General features: G+C 48.3%; 8 protein-coding genes across 8 annotated transcripts; 5 read left to right on the forward strand and 3 right to left on the reverse strand.

Annotated features, from left to right (window-relative positions):
- Positions 1-518: 518 nt before the first annotated feature.
- On the forward strand, positions 519-1,989 carry KD926_011163 (TDT family transporter; the record flags this gene model as incomplete). Its single annotated transcript, XM_053103416.1, has 5 exons — positions 519-673; positions 725-1,093; positions 1,152-1,448; positions 1,506-1,791; positions 1,849-1,989. 5 exons carry the CDS (start codon positions 519-521, stop codon positions 1,987-1,989), a joined length of 1,248 nt encoding a protein of 415 aa, XP_052953205.1.
- Positions 1,990-2,413: 424 nt separating this feature from the next.
- On the reverse strand, positions 2,414-4,192 carry KD926_011164 (putative amino acid transporter; the record flags this gene model as incomplete). Its single annotated transcript, XM_053103417.1, has 9 exons — positions 2,414-2,500; positions 2,549-2,664; positions 2,712-2,739; positions 2,791-3,203; positions 3,259-3,402; positions 3,451-3,782; positions 3,838-3,910; positions 3,959-3,972; positions 4,023-4,192. 9 exons carry the CDS (start codon positions 4,190-4,192, stop codon positions 2,414-2,416), a joined length of 1,377 nt encoding a protein of 458 aa, XP_052953206.1.
- Positions 4,193-5,618: 1,426 nt separating this feature from the next.
- KD926_011165 (2-polyprenyl-6-methoxyphenol hydroxylase) lies at positions 5,619-7,788 on the reverse strand (the record flags this gene model as incomplete). Its single annotated transcript, XM_053103418.1, has 6 exons — positions 5,619-6,620; positions 6,670-6,890; positions 6,945-7,110; positions 7,160-7,417; positions 7,473-7,659; positions 7,721-7,788. 6 exons carry the CDS (start codon positions 7,786-7,788, stop codon positions 5,619-5,621), a joined length of 1,902 nt encoding a protein of 633 aa, XP_052953207.1.
- Positions 7,789-8,392: 604 nt separating this feature from the next.
- KD926_011166 (aromatic amino acid ammonia-lyase) lies at positions 8,393-10,528 on the forward strand (the record flags this gene model as incomplete). The annotated part of the gene is made up of 3 exons (XM_053103420.1): positions 8,393-8,493; positions 8,547-8,653; positions 8,709-10,528. The coding sequence occupies 3 exons, from the start codon at positions 8,393-8,395 to the stop codon at positions 10,526-10,528; spliced, it is 2,028 nt and encodes a 675-aa protein (XP_052953208.1).
- Positions 10,529-11,579: 1,051 nt separating this feature from the next.
- KD926_011167 (O-methyltransferase) lies at positions 11,580-12,008 on the forward strand (the record flags this gene model as incomplete). Its single annotated transcript, XM_053103421.1, has 1 exon — positions 11,580-12,008. One exon carries the CDS (start codon positions 11,580-11,582, stop codon positions 12,006-12,008), a length of 429 nt encoding a protein of 142 aa, XP_052953209.1.
- A 603-nt stretch (positions 12,009-12,611) lies between these two features.
- KD926_011168 (putative MFS monocarboxylate transporter) lies at positions 12,612-14,038 on the forward strand (the record flags this gene model as incomplete). Its single annotated transcript, XM_053103422.1, has 3 exons — positions 12,612-12,787; positions 12,838-13,075; positions 13,127-14,038. 3 exons carry the CDS (start codon positions 12,612-12,614, stop codon positions 14,036-14,038), a joined length of 1,326 nt encoding a protein of 441 aa, XP_052953210.1.
- A 1,268-nt stretch (positions 14,039-15,306) lies between these two features.
- On the reverse strand, positions 15,307-16,064 carry KD926_011169 (cysteine dioxygenase type I; the record flags this gene model as incomplete). The annotated part of the gene is made up of 3 exons (XM_053103423.1): positions 15,307-15,431; positions 15,485-15,743; positions 15,798-16,064. 3 exons carry the CDS (start codon positions 16,062-16,064, stop codon positions 15,307-15,309), a joined length of 651 nt encoding a protein of 216 aa, XP_052953211.1.
- Positions 16,065-16,401: 337 nt separating this feature from the next.
- On the forward strand, positions 16,402-18,398 carry KD926_011170 (fungal specific transcription factor domain-containing protein; the record flags this gene model as incomplete). Its single annotated transcript, XM_053103424.1, has 3 exons — positions 16,402-16,522; positions 16,614-16,753; positions 16,812-18,398. The coding sequence occupies 3 exons, from the start codon at positions 16,402-16,404 to the stop codon at positions 18,396-18,398; spliced, it is 1,848 nt and encodes a 615-aa protein (XP_052953212.1).
- Positions 18,399-18,808: the final 410 nt, after the last annotated feature.

Here is an 18,808-nt window from a genome sequence, read left to right on the forward strand (position 1 = left end):
AGAGTGAATGGAACGAACATGTTAGATCGACTGTTGCGAAGCCTTCTCCATAGAGAATCGGCTTGTTAATGTCTGCAAACCACAGTGGGTTGAACGAACTGAACAATTCATTTTTTAATTGGACCACATTGGTGAATACCTCAGGCACCATCGTCCGATTCACTTGCATCACGTGTCAGCCGTCGCATTCGGCGATTGAATTTTGGATCGGCGTTCGACATATCGGGAATGTGAATGGAATCTCCATGACCAGGTATCCCCTCAATAGAGACGTCATTCGGCAGCCATGTCTCGCATTTATCAGAAATGGCCTTGGCGAACCTTTACGCTGTGGGACGTTCGCCGAGGTGCCCGATGCAGAGATTTTACGATGATTTGGCAATATCTACGTCAATAACTCCGATGGGCGAGTTGAACTTTGACTTGACACTTGAGGTTTGCGCCTGTATACTACAAGTTTACAGACTTCTGCCAGTAAACCGACAACTAGAATAACAAAGTCTTCCCTCGCACAATACATGGAGTCCGGGTCCCATTCTCAGCTCACCCACGCGGGCGCACTCCCTGCCGGACAAGAAAACGCCCAGCCAGCGCCACGATGCAGTGACCTCGAGGCCAATAGGTCCAAACATGATGTTGGCTGGCGCCGCGTTGTGCGCAATTTTACCCCAGCGTAGGTGACTCGTAAGTCTATTGCTCATATTCATGCTAATAAATTTCGTAGGTGGTTCTCGGTGAATATGGGAACAGGAATCGTCTCTCTTCTCCTCAACACTTTGCCGTACAATGGTCTCTGGCTGTACTACATTTCCATCATCGTATTTGTTCTCAATGTCGTTTACTTCGTCACGTTCTGTGTTGTCGCGGCTCTGCGATACACTCTGTATCCGGAGATATTCAAGGCGATGATCACTCACCCGGCGCAGTCGATGTTTCTAGGCACTTTTCCGATGGGACTAGCGACGATTATCAACGTGTTCTGCAACGTATGTGTCCCAGCATGGGGCGACGGGGCAGCGTACTTTGCCTGGGCTTTGTGGATCGTGGACGCGGTGCTTTCCGTGTCGACAGCAACCGTCGTCCCACTCATAGTGTAAGAATCCCTACCCTACGTATCTCTTGGGTTATTTCGGTCTAATTCAGAGAAATAGGATGACGCGCAAGAGCGAAATTAGCTTATCTTCAATGAACGCTGCTTGGCTTCTACCTATTGTGTCGTGCATTGTTGCTTCATCCTCCGGGGCAGTTGTGGCAGGCGTGCTCCCCAATGCGCAACACGCCCTTTGGACCGTGATGGTCAGCTACGCGCTCTGGGGAATGGGTGTTCCACTCGCGATGATGATCATGACCATCTACCTGCAACGTCTTCTTCTTCATAAGCTTCCGCCTAAGACGGTTCTAGTCAGCGTATTCTTGCCCCTGGGTCCTCTCGGCCAGGGCGGCTTTGGGTACGCATTCATCGACACTGCCGAAATTCTTTCCCATGGCTAATACAATGTATCCAGAATTCAAAAACTAGGCGAATATATCCTAAAGATATTTCCCGAGACGCAATCACTCCATGGTTCTACGGGCCTCATCTTCTACGAAGGTGGCTTCATCATCGGTCTGATAATGTGGGCATTCGGACTAATCTGGTTCTTTTTCGCTGTTGCTTCTCTCATCCGGGCCCGGAAGTTCCCCTTCAACTTGAGCTGGTGGGGATTGACCTTTCCCATTGGCGTTTATGCGATGTGTACCTGTCAACTGGGAAGAGAGCTGCCGTCGACATTCTTCGCGGTACTTGGAACTGTAAGTTTACTATCTCCTCCCCGCGTCTGTGGTCTTGAAAACAGCTAATCTTGGAAGATATTCTCCGTCACGGTCGTGCTCCTATGGCTTTTTGTCAGCTTCCACACTTTTAGAGGCATTGTACGAGGCGATATTTTCGTTGCGCCATGTCTGGCGGATTTGGAAAGGAAGAAAAGAGAAGAGGCGCGAAGCAATTAAGATCACTAGATGCTTGGATATTCTAGCGTTGGATTGATGCAACTACGGCTAGGAATCTAAGAGACAATTCTATCCCAGAAGGAACCATACTAATTTTGCCCAGTCGTGTTAAACTTTCTTGTCATCAGAGTATTTATCAGGCCAGTGGGGTAGGCCTTGCTACAGACTAGAGTAATGAGAATTAAATATGCAGGACATTGACGAGCCTGATCCAGATAAACTATCTATACAAAGTGGCGATTTAAGAATAATAGAGGCCAGATCGAGGGGAACAGCGAAGAAATAGAAATGCAACCCTGTACTCCTATGATGAATGTGTTCAAAATGCCAAGTTAGTACGTACCCTTATCCAATTGATATCACCGAAGATGCACTATATGCTAGACATATATGATCAAATCCGTTGTACATAGTCCACAGGTCGCTAGCTTCCATTGTTGGCGCACGTCCAACTCGAGGATTGAGAGGTTTCGTGGATTGATTTGCCCGTGACGTAGAGTCCGAGCCCGCACTATACCCTGTTAGCACATGCTCTGCAAAACAACGAGGAGGGACATACAATAGCACAGGCCATGCCAACCACTGTTAGCTGGATAATTGTAACACAGCTTCTCCTCGGTGAGGAGAACAACTGGCCTTTGTTCATGCCCAGCCCGAATATCGCGGGCAACCCGTCTGTCTGGTCAGTTTTAATTCATGTAAAGCTTGATATAGGCACTCACAACTAAACCAACTTCCAAACAACGAGCTCTAGAGAAGGGATTAGCTTAACAATACCGAGGGGGTGTCTAGGGGACTTACAATCAAACCCAGCATATCATTAAATACCGGGATAGACTCAGCAACAACCCAAGCGATAACCCACACCACGAATCCAATTCCTAGCCAAGCTCCGACAGAGCGGAAGCTCCGATTGTGCATTTGCGATGATCCCCGGAGCATACGAACATATACATATTTCGAGGCAACGTGTCCATGGATTACTCCTGAGAAGACAACCGTTGGGATAGCCAGTCCCCAGGCGACTTTCTTCATGACTGGCCCTGCCGAGCTCAGCGCGGGAGACATAACGTCGGGGCCAGCGTAGCAGTATATTACCACCGCCGTGACGACGTACATGGAAGTGTCTAGAATCTGTAGCATCGCGAGGGACTTGGGGTAATCTCGAGGGTTTTGCATTTCCGAGATAAATCCGAAGAAGGCAACGTGAGCGACTGATTATTCGTTAGAGCACCAGATTGGGGAGGCAAGCGGACTAGACCGGCGTACTATACGCGAACAAAATATTCGTAACGGCGAGAAACTGTTTTGCGAATCCGTGGCTGGTCGCAATTTGAAGGCGATGGGATACCGGGTTCTGGACGCCGATTGCAATCATCGTAAAGACCGTCGCAGTGAGAATACTCGCGAACGCTAAAAAAGTCAGCTTCGCTTGATATCGATCCCAGAGACCTCACTTACATATCACCGATATCCAATATACCCTTTTCATTCGCCGCGGTATTGACCCGATGAAGCTCACAGCCAGCCCAACCACCGAGAATCCAATCGTACAGGCGCCATGGTCCGTGAGCTCATTCATCAACACCGAAAACGTCAGGACGTGACTGGCCATGAGGAAAATCAAGAATATCAACTGGCCAACACTGAGGAACTCCCGCGCGAACCGCCCCAGGAATATCCCTCCTGCGTCGCTCATGCTGTGGACTTGAGGGTATCGTAGTTTAACTTTGCCGATCAGAATGCCAGTATACCAGGCTACTCCAGACATGACCACAAGGATGATAATGGCTCTATGTTCGCTGTATCAGTAGCCGGCGGACGTTCGAGGGAAATGCATCGACGTACGGAACGATCCCTAGTGTTGCAACCGCAGATGGCAGAGATAGAATTCCCAAGGAGACATTCTGTGCAGTCATCACTAGACAGGATTAGACAATATTTCCATATAGTAGCAAAAAATACCCACACATTCCACTCTGCCTGGGCAAAGTCAGCTGGTTAGTGCAACATCATGATATCCGCCAACTTACCACCACTTCATCACTCGATATTTAACCTCCGCATGCTCTTCATTCCCGAATGGATCGTCGGTCGGTGATGGCGCGTCTGTCCTCTCTTTCTTCTCATCGTCTCCGACGTCTTGGCTGGTGCTCGTCTGTTCATACAGAGTCTCGGCAGACTCCAGCTCTCGAACACTCATCTTCGTTATCACAATGACAAAGAAATCAAGAGAGCAACAAAAACGCAGATAAGCGCTCAGACAGCGTTTAAGAGAAGATCGAGCACATGTTTGCTCTATGCTATCCCTTGCATCCGGGCTCCACCTTCCGAATGCAATCAATGATCAGCTAATCGACGAGTCGAGGCAAAGTCATGAGCGCTTTGAGATCGGTACATTCTGGGAACTTCGATCACCCGTGAAAGAATTCCCAAGGGGCAGCCCACAGCATGAAAGCTGTCGTCCTCCCGGGCTCAGCATTATGAACGTTCACAGCCAGCCTTTGCTTGTGTGGGAGCCTTTTTTTTTTCACCTGCTCTTAAACCATCTTGATCTGCTATTACGGCTGTCATTTCGATTTTTCTTATTCAAAATCTCTCTTGAGATACTTGAGTTGCTCTTGTTTCCGATCTTCCCTGCCGTCAACCGGCGTTGTATCCGGAACTGGCGGATCAAGGTGACGAAGCCGCAAACGGCAGAAAATAGCATGATAATTGAAAACAAGCTGTTATTTCGAGCGTCGACTATATGTTTCTCAGATCTCCGATATCAATCTAGCGCAGAAGAAAATGTATGCTGTTCACATTTCAACCTCCTGCTCCCAGTCTCCGCTCTAGGTGGAAAATTCTGTATCAAGATCATATGAGATTGCCACAATTGTTTGCCCGTAGCATAGTGTTAATACTATAACACAAAGACAAGATGGCCAAGTGGTCTAAGGCGCTCGACTCGAGAATCTTGAGATTTCATGAACACATGTTCATGCAGTGTTGATTCTTTCCTTCAAAAAAGGTGTTTTCGAGTCTCGTTTCGGGGCGGTCGAATCCCCCTCTTGTCATTTTTTAGTTTTTTTTACCAATCTCTCTCTCTCTCCCTCCCCTCTCTTACTTATTTATTGATTATTTATTATCATTTATTAATAATGGCCTAATTTATCTTATCACAATGACAAAGAAACCAAGAGAGCAACAAAAACGGTAAACCCCCGATATTGAATGTGAGAGGAGAACATGTGCTTTGTGAAGAAAAATGTCATCAAAGGGACTCACTCAGATAGTTCTCTGGGCTTCTCGCAGCTCCCATTTCAAATCTCGTTGACACACTAACCGTATGAGGAAGGTATAACCTGGTCGTCAATTCTGCCAGATTCAGTTTCACCGCCCAGTTGCTGCCGTGTGGCCTTGATGCCTTTGTGCCCAGCACTCACCCCTTTCGTGGCTAGTAGTGGCTGGTCGTTCCTTGGCTGCCTTACTGCCTTACTGCCTTACCACTCCCTCACTGCCCCTTTCTTCTACACGGCCTGTCTTGCTGCCGTCGAGAGACTAAGCCCCAGTTTCTCCTGCTAGATAGACCTGGTAAGAAATCTTTCTATCAATAGCTCAATCTATCAATATACAGTATGAATCATCTAACACGCATGTTTAATCAAAGGAACAGAAAACCGCGCAAAGAACGCCTCCAACGCCGCGGTATCCTCCAAATCGCCAACAAAAGCAACATGCTGATCAGGGCGTATTAGCACTAAGCATCCCTGCGACGCGATGCCATACGATTCATATGCATGACCGCAGCCCTCCCCATAGCCAGCGTCGTCCGCAAATACGTGATCATACTCATATCCGCCTTCGGGGTGAAATGGCCGAAATATCTCGGGAAGCTCCATGAGTTCTACCTTCTCGTGGCAGGACGAATGAACCAGATGGGCAGCAATCGATCCTACTAAAGAATGGTGGATGTTCTGGTTGATCTTGGTGAAAAACGAATCCGGCCGTGAAAGTGATGCCGCAAAGCCTTCCACTCGATCCCTCTGTCCTTCGTCCGCAATACTGCCCCCGAAGACGACTAGGTTCCACTGGCCTGTGCTGCGAAGCCTTTGCTGAAGATGCCATGGGCGAGAGTCACTCTGGGAAAGGACTTTATAACTCGGGAATCGACTGCCAACTTTGATACCCTTCGCGAGGTGAGGCTTGCTCAGAGGATGGGTAGATTCTGTCTTGGTGACCGGCTGCCGATGCTCAGAACCCGCGATTAAGAGGCTGGGTTCGTATGTCACGCCGAGACCAGATGCGCTGGAGTTTTCCTCGCTGAGCGACAATTTCAGCGGGCTGGCCTCACCGCGAGATGTGAGAGCTTTGTCTACTTTGGACGGGGTGCAGATCCCTCGGCACATCTGTTTGTCAAAGGAGACCAATCTATCTCCCACAGGACGCCGTTCACTTTCGTAGGTGTGAAGTAGCTCCGGGGTGGCCATTCCCTTCACAACGCTTGCCAGCTTCCAGCCAAGGTTATACGTATCTTGCATACTGACATTCATGCCTTGCCCGGCCTTCGGTGAATGTGTGTGGACTGCGTCTCCTGCGAGAAATACGCGGTTTTGTATCGAGTATGTGGGACAAACGCGATGTCCAACCTGGTTCGGTATCAGTAGGCACTTGACTTGCCGTGAAGACTTCACCTACCGTGTAAATCGTGGACCACTGAAGGTTTGCCGCCTCAAACATGTAAGGTTGCATAATGGCCTTAGCAACTATAACTAGAGCAGCAGGGTGATAGTTGCTCCTGAATTTTGCAGCCATTGTTGGCGATAACTGGATATAAAACCGCACTAGTCGATTCTCTCGGGGAATGATCATTAGATTCCCTGCCCTCGACTTGATGATACATCGTTTGCGAATATCAGCTGGGTCATGGTGGTTAGCGTGATCCGGGGTATAAATATGTTAGGAACTCTAACGAAAGTCTGTAACGGGGATGCAATCAAGCACCCCCCAATGCTCATCTGAAGATTCGCCTTCGAGGGAGAGGCCGAAATGCTTCCGGACCCAACTCTTGGCCCCATCGCAACCGATGACATATTTTGTCTGAAAGACGGACTCTATCTCGGCCTCTAGCCCATTGTACTGCTAGATTGTTAGAGAGGTCGCAAATATATCAACTCTCGGTACTGACTTGACCAATCTCACCGCGCCATTCTTTCAATTTAACTTCAACCGGGTTACCGTTACTGCTTTGGACACGGCTTTCGTTAATGTGAATTGATGTTGGAACGGTGCCCCATTTAACCTTTACATCCCCATGGTTCTTGATGAAGCTAAGAAGATGCTCTTCGATTCGGCCCTGACCAAGCGTGCATTCCTGGAATCTAGAGAGCCCGGGATTATGGTTTAATGCCATACTTTCCCTGTGGATCCCGTCGTGCGAGTCGGTCTGCAGCTGTCAGCAACCCTAATCTCCAGTTGAACGACATATCTGAGACACTTACCCACAGACAGACTTCAATGGTGGGGTTGGACTCCGAACAGACTGCATCGCCAATTTTAAAGCTGTCCAAGATCTCAAGAGTTCTACCCTCGAGACCGTCAGCGTGTCCAGCCTGGGTGCGAAATTGATCCCTCTCAACAACCAGAGTCTTGACGCCTGCTTGGGAGAGCCAGGTAGCTGCCATTAGCCTAAGTCCGTTCTATTAGTCCCAGTTCTCAACCGCACAGGGGTTACAGATAAAATGAATACCCCGCTGGACCGGCCCCAATTATAATAACATCGTATTGGTTTTCGATAGTCATTGTGACATGGGGCATGTGAAGATATGCCGCGAAATAGTTTTCCTTAAAAAAGCTTTCTGTCCTCACCCATTCAAAAAGACTAAGAGTACAATGTAGTACATGAGACGCCTTATATACTTGTTCTACCAGACTCACCCGTAGGTGATCAAGGTAATACACAAGACTGGAACTGCATCCATCAACAATTCGTCATTGAGAAACTTAATGGCTGCCTGTTACACAAACAGCCCGACCGGCAGGACATTCCATGCAGAGTTGTTCGAAAAGTATCCCTTAGATGGATACGTCGCTACGAAGCAAGTTTGGTGTCTGGGACGAATCCCTTGCTTCGATAAAACAAGATCTGTTCTTCACGTCTGGGATCCAGAATTCTTGACCATGTGGGGCGCATATACACTCGGCCAGCGAGGGCAAGGCCGTCCGACGTCAGCTGAGCCGTGTCAGGTCGCAAACACGTCGGTGTGCCTTACCATCCCTGTTGATGGGCTTCGGTATTTATCATGCTACGCTTCCACCTGCTCTTCATTCGTGCGATGATCGTATAGAGTAGTAGAGTCGCCCAGCTTAGACCTTTTTTTTGGGTAAATGTTGTGTCATGTCTTTCCATCTGGACTTAGTCATGGGATCCTGGGCCGAAAGGCAGGGTGTCCTAAGAGAAGGAAACCACGTGGCTTTAGATGGGCACTCGCTTAGCCTGGGAACTGTTGTTGCTATCTCACGGTAGGACTGCCAGGCTTTTGTTGAAAACACCGAAGAAATGCTAAGGGGCTTAGTGACGGTTCGAAAGCGCTGATCAAGGAGTCCGAAGAGCTGTACGAACGCGTACAGCAGAGTGTGAACACACTAAGCACGAGTCTTGACAAGGGAGAGCAAGTGTATGGTTAGTCTTATGATGCCCAACAACAGATTTAGAATATTTGCCTAACAAGTTGAAGGAGTCAATACTGGCCCCGGTGGCAATGCTGCTACGAGAACCCGCCGCTTGGAGATGCTTCAGCACTCCTTCCTCCAACATCACCAATGTGGGATCTTGACGGACCCAGCGCTGAATTCCGAGTCTCTTGTTCAACGAGGAGATTTAAGTGACTGTCTACCTGTGGCTGTTGTTCGAGCAGCTATGCTAATACGCTGCAATTCTCTCCTTCGAGGGCATTCTGCCGTACGGGCCGAAGTTGTCGAATTGTTGCTTCGTGCAATGAACAGCGATATCACCCCGGTCATTCCTCTCCGGGGTAGTATATCAGCCTCGGGAGACCTTTCTCCTCTTTCCTATGTCGGTGGGCTTATCGAAGGAAATCCCGATATATTCGTGCAAGTCAAAGAAAATGACAGATATCGTGTTCTATCCGCAAAGGCGGCCCTCGAACAGATAAACCAGGTTCCAATGATACTCCAGGCCAAGGAGGGTCTCGGAATCATGAATGGTACAGCTCCCAGTGCCGCGGCAGCGTCTTTAGTTCTATACGACAGCCACAACCTCGCGCTTTTGACTCAGGTGCTTACTGCTATGGCGACCGAAGCGCTCGCTGGAACCGTCGATAATTACCATGATTTCATTTCTCAGTGCCGACCGCATCTAGGCCAGGCCGAAGTGGCTCGAAACATCAGGTCATTTCTTTCCGGATCGCGTCTGTCACTTGAATTAGATGTCAATAAACAGGGCCTCATCCAGGATCGGTACGCTCTGCGCACTGCACCTCAATGGATCGGACCCCAGTTAGAAGACCTTATGTCCGCAACCCGCCAAATGGAAGTCGAAATAAACTCGTCGACCGACAATCCACTGATAGACTCATTGGAAGGGCGCTTTCACCACGGAGGAAACTTCCAAGCTGCATCCGTAACGTCTGCAATGGAAAAGACCCGCACAGCGTTGACAATGCTGGGAAGAATATTGCTTGGACAATGCGGAGAGCTGATAAACCCCATGTTGAGCAGAGGGCTGCCTCCAAACCTCTGCGCAGATGACCCAAGTCTGTCTTTCGCCATGAAAGGCTTGGATGTGCACATGACGGCGTACTTCTCGGAGCTGGCATATCTTGCCAACTCGGTCGCCAGCCACGTCCAGACGGCGGAGATGAACAACCAGTCCGTCAACTCACTTGCCTTGATATCGGCCAGATATACCGGGAAGGCTGTTCATCTGCTCTCCATGATGTGCGCAGTACATTTGTATATCCTGTGCCAAGCTTTAGACCTCCGTGCCTTGACGGTAGACTTCCTCGAGACAGCCAAGGAGGAAGCAAAGCAGGCCTTCGACGAGGCGTTCACCAACCCGAAAGATCTGAAGATGGACTTCGAGGAAGCATGGATGTCTATCGAAAATTCCTGGCTAGAGACAAGCCAACAGGACCTCGTTCCACGATGTGAAGAGGTGACTTCGCGATCCGTGAGTTACATTTTGAACGCCGAATTGAGTGCCGAGGGCACTCCTGATCCCTTCGTGTGGAACTCGGCCAAAGCATGGAAGACCAAACTTTCTTCGCTTATCTACAGAATCTACGACAATACCCGCAAAAAGCTCTTCAAAAAGCCACTGACACCCGATTTCCTCGGAGACACGTCAAAAGCCATGTACCTATTCGTCCGCGAAGAGCTTGGCATCCCTTTTCATCAGGGCGTAACTGACCATCCCATCTTGCCAAAATGCGCTGAATGCTCGGATGACAAGAAAACAATTGGGTCTTGCGTTACACGCGTCTATGAAGCAATTCGGGACGATGAATTAATTGACGTTTTGAAGAATGTACTGTAGTGGGACGGGAATAGACTTTGCTTCGCTTAATGAGTACTATGATATGCAATGTTGAACTGAAAATGATGGAGGATTTTAATTAGGGAAATTGCTCAGATAATCAATCGGAATTTTATTCACTTGATGAACACTATGTCCTAAAACAATCTGTCATGCAGATTTTGTGCTAGCAATGAATGCCGGACCAAGCAGCGTAAGGAGGACCTAAACCATCCAAGGTATCATGAGGAAGTCTAACTAAAATCAACTAAAAGGATAGAGATAATAAAGCCACATTCATCATTGATGAGATTCTGTTCCAAGAATTTGTTATGCGTGTTACTAAATTAGGAAATAGTCAGGTCGCGCAAGGCCGTGGAATGGATGCATTTCATGATTCAAGCTAGACCCAAATGCATAAGAATGTACGTCCGAGAGACTGACCTGGTATCTGGGTAAAGGAAAACAGCCGAGCACCTCTGGATCTGCATGCATTCTTCATGCACGGACACGACACGAGCTATATTTCCTACTGTACCGGGTAAACTATTTTTCAACTGCAGGTCAGTCACATAGCGTGTAGGCTGTAAGCCAAGGGTCAATGATATCATAGTGAAGAGATTATGGGTATTCCGGCATTCTTCAGGTCCATGGAAATCAAGATCTGTACAACGCGTGATCGCTAAACGTCAGAGGGAGATACCCTTGGCAAGAAAGTAGGGACCCTTGCGGAAATTGAAGATGAATAGGGAGCTAGACCGCGAATGAAGATGACGTTTTATTGAAGGCATCTCTATTCAAACAATCTATAAATTATGCCTGACGTAGGTGGTGGAACTATAACTTTACACTGCCAATTCTAAACCTCGACAGGCCCGGAAATTCGATAAATAAGGATCTCAAGTTGAAAATGTCTTTCTATAAGCCGGAAGAGGAAATATTTGTGAGTGCCTCTGTCCAATCACTTTTGAAGATATTAGATGATAACTGGTCCGTTCAACGTGAGTAGCACAATGATGGACGTGAACCAGCCCTTCTGGGCTTCATTGAATCACGCCCCGATTACAACCAAATGAAAGGCTCACCGGAAAGGATTCTTGCCGCCATCGACCAATATGGCCGAGAGAAAGACTTCCTTATGAATGTCGGCGAGCATAAAGGGGAGCTTGTGAGAAGGGAAATTGCAGAGAATAAGCCGAATGTTTTGATGGAATTGGGCGGATACGTTGGATATTCGGCGATTTTGTTTGGTAATTCTCTCAAGATTGCAGGAGGAAAAAAGTATATCAGTTTGGAAAAAAGTCCGGTATTTGCTTCCGTGTCCCCCTCCTTGGTCAAGCTGGCTGGTTTGGACGATATTGTGGAAATCAAGATCGGTCCCTGTCGGGATTCGTTGAGAGCCCTCGAGAAGAAATACAGTGACCGCGGCTTGGATATGATATTCTTTGACCACGCGAAGACCGAATACGTCAACGACCTCAAACTGTGCGAGGAACTATGATTGGTGGCTCGCAACACAGTTGTCCTCGCTGACAATGTCATTTGTCCCGGCAATCCTGCGTATCTGGAATATGTTAGGGCCATGCCATCCAAGAAACAAAAAAGCCAGCATGAAGCTTCTACCGGCAGGGATGACTATTCTGTGGGAAACCCTCAATTATTCTATGATACATCTATTGTTCACGGATTAGAGCCAACTGGCCAACCGGTAAGTTTATATTTTATTCTATGATAGGGCGGTTTAAATATCATCGCGGCACACGGCGACATCCGTCGTTCGATTCGCTGCGAATAATCGCATTGCGACTTGGAAAATCAGCACCCTTTACCATAGCAATGTTGCCCAAATATTACCGAAGTCAGCTTATATCCTAACTGGCGTACTGCCGGATAATCGGATACGCGAATCCTTCCCAACCTTAAGAAATGCCGTGGATTCAGCCGAGCGATGCCATCGTCCACCATGACTAATGGAAATCCCATGGGACAAGGGTCCCACTGCGGGGATACGGGGTAATTAATTCCTCGAATAAATAGAATGCCGTGTCAGACCCTTTTCTCTCGGAAATTTCCGCTGGAGCTGCGACTCAGCTGTCGAAATAGCATGGCATTTGAGAAATCAACGGCACCGCGTGATGACGGTGCCGCCGCTCATGTTGAACGAGAACCAACTGTACAAGACACATTCAACTATGAAACTGAAGAAAAGCCTCCACCTAACGGAGGCTTAGAAGGATGGTTGAGCGTTATCGCCGGTTTCTGTGTTTTCGTTAACTCCTGGTGTGTATAAGTTCGGCGGTCGAACTCCTTCTCTAGCTAACCCAATACAGGGGTTTGATCACTACGTATGGTGCCTTCCAGGAACACTACCAGACGGTGCTTTTACCCGATCAACCTCCATCATCGCTATCATGGGTAGGCAGTATTCAAGCGACACTCATTGTGATGGTGGGGATTGTCACTGGGCCCTTGGTTGACAACGGTTATCTGCGACCATTGATTGTCTGCGGCAGCACCTTAACAGTGTTTGGGATCATGATGACCAGTCTATCCACGAAATATTATCAAGTGAGCCCATTTTTCCTATATCTGTGACTCACTTTCGACTAAAATTGGTAGATAATTCTAGCCCAGGGGTTTGGCGTGGGCCTAGGTGGTGGCATCGCCTACATCCCAGCTCTTGTTGTCATCTCCTCGCATTTCACGACGAAACGACCGATCGCGATCGGATGCGCATCGATCGGATCTAGTGTGGGCAGTGTTGTCTTCCCCATCATGTTTCGCCAGCTTCAACCCAGGATCGGCTTCCCCTGGACTGTCCGCTGCATCGGCTTCATCAATCTGTTTCTTGCCCTAATCACGTGTATTGTGCTCTGTCGGCGTCCGGGCAAGAAGACCCGCTCTAGAAGCATGATCGACTTCAAAGCATTCAAGGAGCTTCCATTCATGCTATATGCCGTCTCCTTGACATGCATCATGCTCGGCTACTACATCCCGGTATTCTACGTTCCATCATACTCGCGCGTAGCATTACACACAACCCGAAATTTATCCTTCTACATGGTCGCTATTATAAACGGTGCCTCGGCATTTGGGCGAACATTGCCATACCTCGCCGGCTCGCGCATGAAGCCAATGGTCATCTTACTCTGCGGGACATCTGCTAGCGTAATCGCTATGTTCTGCTGGCTTGCTGTCAGTGACACGGCCGGTTTCATCGTCTGGGCATGCTACTGGGGTTTACTCAGTGGTGTGCTTGTCACGGCTCCGACATCAATTGTCGGTCATCCAGTTTACTGTCCAGACCCGGGCTCCCTTGGGACGCGACTGGGAATGATGTGGGGAATCAGTTCGTTTGGGTCTTTGGTCGGAACACCGATTGCGGGAGCGTTGGTTGATTTGGAGACTGGAGAGTTTTGGCGAGCGCAGGTCTTTGCAGGGTGTTTGATGGTTGGAGCTGTTCTGTTGCAGTCATGGCCTACCACCGTTGTGGTCAGGTATGATCGGGAGAAGGCCTCGACTGGTCGCTGATCGAGTTAATGGGAGATTGCTATTACTCCAAAAACTGTTCACAAATATATCAGATAGATGCCAAGTATATAAACCATCTAGTTTTAGACAACACATATGATACTCTTATAGGAGGGCCTATGATCATGGACATCTCAAGCTACTTTATATAGCTTTACTATGGACTTCTATGTAATCACTTTCCGCTCACCTGAACAATCATGACAAACAATACAAACTTCTATATCAACCTAAGACTTTATCGTCTAACCTCAATAGATTTTAATCTGTTCTATCACATACACACGGCTATAGCCTTTTTGTCTTTCGTCTGAATACACTATGTTGATGGACATGAATAGTTCTGCATTGTCCAATAGAGAGCTACCATTGTATCCAAGTTATGGGGCCATTCTATTAAGGTTTTTATTTTATTTTATTTTTATTTTTTTACCTGTATTCTTGTCAGTTCTTCAAGGTATCCCTACTAGTAAGTACCGATTTGAAGGATAATTATAGGTTTGTATTGATTCAACATTCCTGAAGGCAACGGACTCAACATGTATTTATACGAACAGCGGATGTTTCGACGGCTACAATGTGGATCCCATTGGATGATATACGCCACGTAAAGCAAATAAAAAAAATATTTATAAATACCAAATAAGTCTTATGCTAGTCGTTAACTCAGAAAACACGGCCTTGACCGCTACAGAGCCCTATCTCTAGCAACTACAGTCGGTAACCCCTGAAGGACCGAAAGGTCGGTGAAGCCACTAGGACGGCGACGCGCAGATCACCCGTTCTTGGCGCGTCGGGAATCCACCGTTTTCAATCGGCGACTCGATGCCGTCACTGGTCATTTGGCCACGCTGGATGACTTTGAATAAGGGGACGTGCACATACTTCATGCAATCAAGACCAAGAAGATGAGCACAGGGATAAACAAAAGTATCTGTTGGCATTAATCTGCAGTTTTACGAAAGGAGACGTTGAATGCCACGCAGAAATTCTCGTGGGTAGCGTCAAAAAAAATTAAGCAAGACGGAATGGGTAGTTGTCTCAAATTGAACAACTCTTTTAAGATTCCATGTTTCTGTGCAAAAAAGTCTAGAATAAAAACATTAATTTTGCTATGAAACTGTATGACTACAGACAACACCACATGGTATAAAAAATAAACCGAAGCCGACAATTGAGAAAAGAATAAGCCAGGAAAGAACCCCGAAAGAATGCAGCAGGCGCTGGAAAGAAAGTGTTATCGTAAACTCATGAATGAGATAGGGTCTCTAGGCCTTGCAATCAGACGACTCAGGCTTCAGGAAAGCCCGAGCCTGCGGAACAAAATACGCCTTGCCCGTGGTTTCGTCGAAGATATGATAGCCATAATCTGCAGCATTTGGCGGAGTGTACACTAGCCAGCGATTAGAAGCAGTCATATATCCAAGTGTCTGGGTGGCAACGTACAATGTAGAGAAACAGCGACCTGATTAGGATTGGGGTTGTGCACGCGATGAAGGCCAATATCATCCGAGATATACGTGACCGCGTCCATCGGGTGCAGAGTCTGCGACTTCAGCTGAAGCGGTCCCGACTTGTCGACGGCGCTCTCTGGCGTATGATACACCGTTTCCATTAACTCGCCAGCCAGAACTTTCATAACGCAGTGGGCGTTGGCATGGTCGTGCACTGGGGAGCCTTTTGTTGGGTTCCAGACAAGTAATAGCTATTCATACAGTAATTAGAGTAGTTGTATAGAATATTGAGAAGGAATACGTACAATGTTGGCTTTGGAATTGATGTTCTCGATAGTATTCCGCGTATAATTCTTGCTTGTATCGTTGTGGAAGAATTGAATCCAGTCATCAGGATTCGAGGTATACTTCTCCATAAGAGATACCAAATAGTCTGTGTTGAGAGCAGCATCGATCCCCCCAGTTTGGCCGAGGTGCGACTTGATATCGCGGACAAGATCTTGCAGATCATACGGCTGAGGGCCGGAGCATTGGGCCAGAGGCTGGGTGAGGGGGGTGGACAAAGACAGCATGGTGGATAGAATTATGAAAGTAGGTAATACTGAGTGGATTGTAGGAATTGAAGTTGAAGAAAGGTGGTTCCTGGCGCGGTTCTTAAGGTCAACTTGTCCCCTGAATCTTCAATCGCCGATTGAAACATTTGCGCTCTCAATCGGCGAATAACGTTGGAGCGGCTGGCCTCGGAGCCTCGCGATAATGCATAAAACCTCCCATGACAACGAGGATTTCCTACCCCAAAGGGGTATTATGATGCAAGGATACATGAGCCTTAATCCGAATGTCTGTTAATACATTCTACGATTCTATCGTGCTCTGTACAGTAGAAAGATGTTCTGTTGATCAGTCCAGATGTGGAGACCTGAGGCATCAACGTCCACGCCCGCCGCATTACGTAAGACCAACGCCCAAAGCGTCGTGAAGCCCGGGGGAAAAAAAAGCAAGACTGGTCAACCTCCCAACGATGAATCAGGTATGCCTCCTCTCAGATCGAATCGGGACAGTGGGCTGGCCGCCTTGGCCTGCACCGAGTGCAGGAAGCAACACCTGAAATGTGACGCTAGCAAGCCTTCCTGCTCGCGGTGTTCGCAGAGCGGCCTCCTCTGTCAATACCTGCCTTCGCGACGCGGCGGACGCAGAAAGCCGCATCACGACTCAATGTCGCAATATCAAACTCCAACTCGTAGAAATGGACTCAGCGTCAGTATTCCCTATCTATGAATGAAGCACAAGTTGATAACAGAAAGCGACGATGCCAGTAGTCCCCAACTTCAACTCTCCAAGCCAGCAGTTCAGCTCCGACTAATGCGCACGACAATGTATCGTCGCAGGGACGATCGCATCCTGATTTTGGAAGCATCTCATGGCCTGCGTCTCTTCCACAAAATGGCACCGGCCAGAATGGTCTCGGTCATCAATGTCGAGCCGGGGATTTCGATGATCGTTTCCTCCGGTTGTTCTACGAGAACTTCCACGTTGCGCACCCAATCCTGGTCCCGTTCTCTTTGTACAAAGACCGAAATTATCCCAATTTTCTTCAGCTAGTCGTGAACTTCGTGGGTTCACACTACGCACCATCTAGCTCCAGCTTGCATCTGAAGGAAGGAGTTGAGGCCGAACTGACATCCAATCCAGACCGTTCTCCATGCATGGTCCAAGCCTGGTTGATTTACTCCATCGCTCTCTATGCGCGCGGAGAGCAGGAAAAGGCCCAAGAAGCATTCTCACATAGCACCGAAATTGCGTTCGAGCTAGGGATGAATCGATGGGAGTTTGCGTCAACCTCACAGTCTGAGGGATCGACCGAGGCGGAGAGCATCAGACGAACGTGGTGGGAATTGTATATCACGGACATCTTCATGGCAGTCCAGCTCAAGAACATCACGTTTCGCTGTAGTGGCGTCACCCCGGAGGTCGGACTGCCCTGCGAAGACGCAGTGTACGCTGCAGGATGCGATGTCCCGGGGCCGCGTAGGATGCTGGATTTCAAGCGGAGGGTGTTTGCGGAGGAAGAGACAGTTTTCTCATCATTTAGCTATCGCATTGAGGCGGCCACGATTCTCTGCAGAGTTCTTGTGTTGAACCGATTACGCGACTACCATCGCGATCACCTACAAGCCATCGAGAATGCGCTCGTGAGCTGGGTCAACCATCTACCCCCGAAGAAACTGGATATCGTGGACTCGTATGGGAACGTCGACGAGATGATGTTTCAAGCACACTTGACCATTTCCTATGCCGCCATGTTGCTCCATCTGCCAAGAAGTGACCTGCAGCCCCTTCTAACCCAGCCAGACGACTTCTTCTGGCCTTCCGCGACCTGTCATCTCTCATCAACCTTCACTCGCCTCGTCCACAGCATCAAAGCCACTGAAGCATCACGGCGAATATCGGACTCGATATCAGTGTGTCCGAACATCCAGAAACATTCCCCGTTCGTGATCTCCGCCTTAGCCCTTTGCGGAATGATCCAACTCGCTACATCGATCAGCCACTCGGAAGAATGTTTCGATCATCATTGTAACCGCGTCACGCTGATCCTGGGGTGTTTGAAAAGCACGAAACGAACCTGGAACTCTGCGGAATCCGCATATCATTGCTTGCGATCTTCTGCGGCTGATATTCTTTCCGATTCAATTGAACGGTGGAATGCAGGACCGTTGGAAAAGATCGTTCCGTCTCAAACCACCCCGAATGACTTAGAAAGGACAACCCAAGGGGCACCCGCGGTGACAACAATTGCCGAGGGACAGAGCCTTCTGGCGCCAGAGCTTGCACCGGCATTTATTGATCCGACGTGCTACAATGCCTCGTTCTTTAATTGTCTGGCAGAATTCGATATCAATTGAACAAAGGCATCTCGGCATTGTAAGAAGCGATTAAGACCCGTGGTCTGGAGCATGACACGAAATTAAGTAAATCACATTTCAAAATGCACCGTTCGCTTTAATGAAGCGGCATGGTAAAATCACCGAGCCAGAAATGACGCTGGTAAATCAAGACAGCTGCAGGTGAAAGCAAGAGACAGGTGTATTCGTATGACAGGTAACTTGGCCACACAGCAGGAAATAGTGATGCACCATACCCTTGCATAGCCTCAATCGCCGAATGAACTTGGGATGCACAGACTCGCCGACGCGGGATGCAACGTCACATTTCTCTCATACTGTCATGTGAATATTTGATCAGGGGTAGTACGTGTGCATTGATCCAATTTCCTTTAATCTGATAGCTATATGGGGTCTAATTACGTGTCTCG

This window comes from Aspergillus affinis (genome assembly GCF_023601865.1).
Source record: "Aspergillus affinis strain CMG 70 chromosome Unknown NODE_90_length_157425_cov_88_179500, whole genome shotgun sequence".
NCBI lineage: Eukaryota > Fungi > Ascomycota > Eurotiomycetes > Eurotiales > Aspergillaceae > Aspergillus > Aspergillus affinis.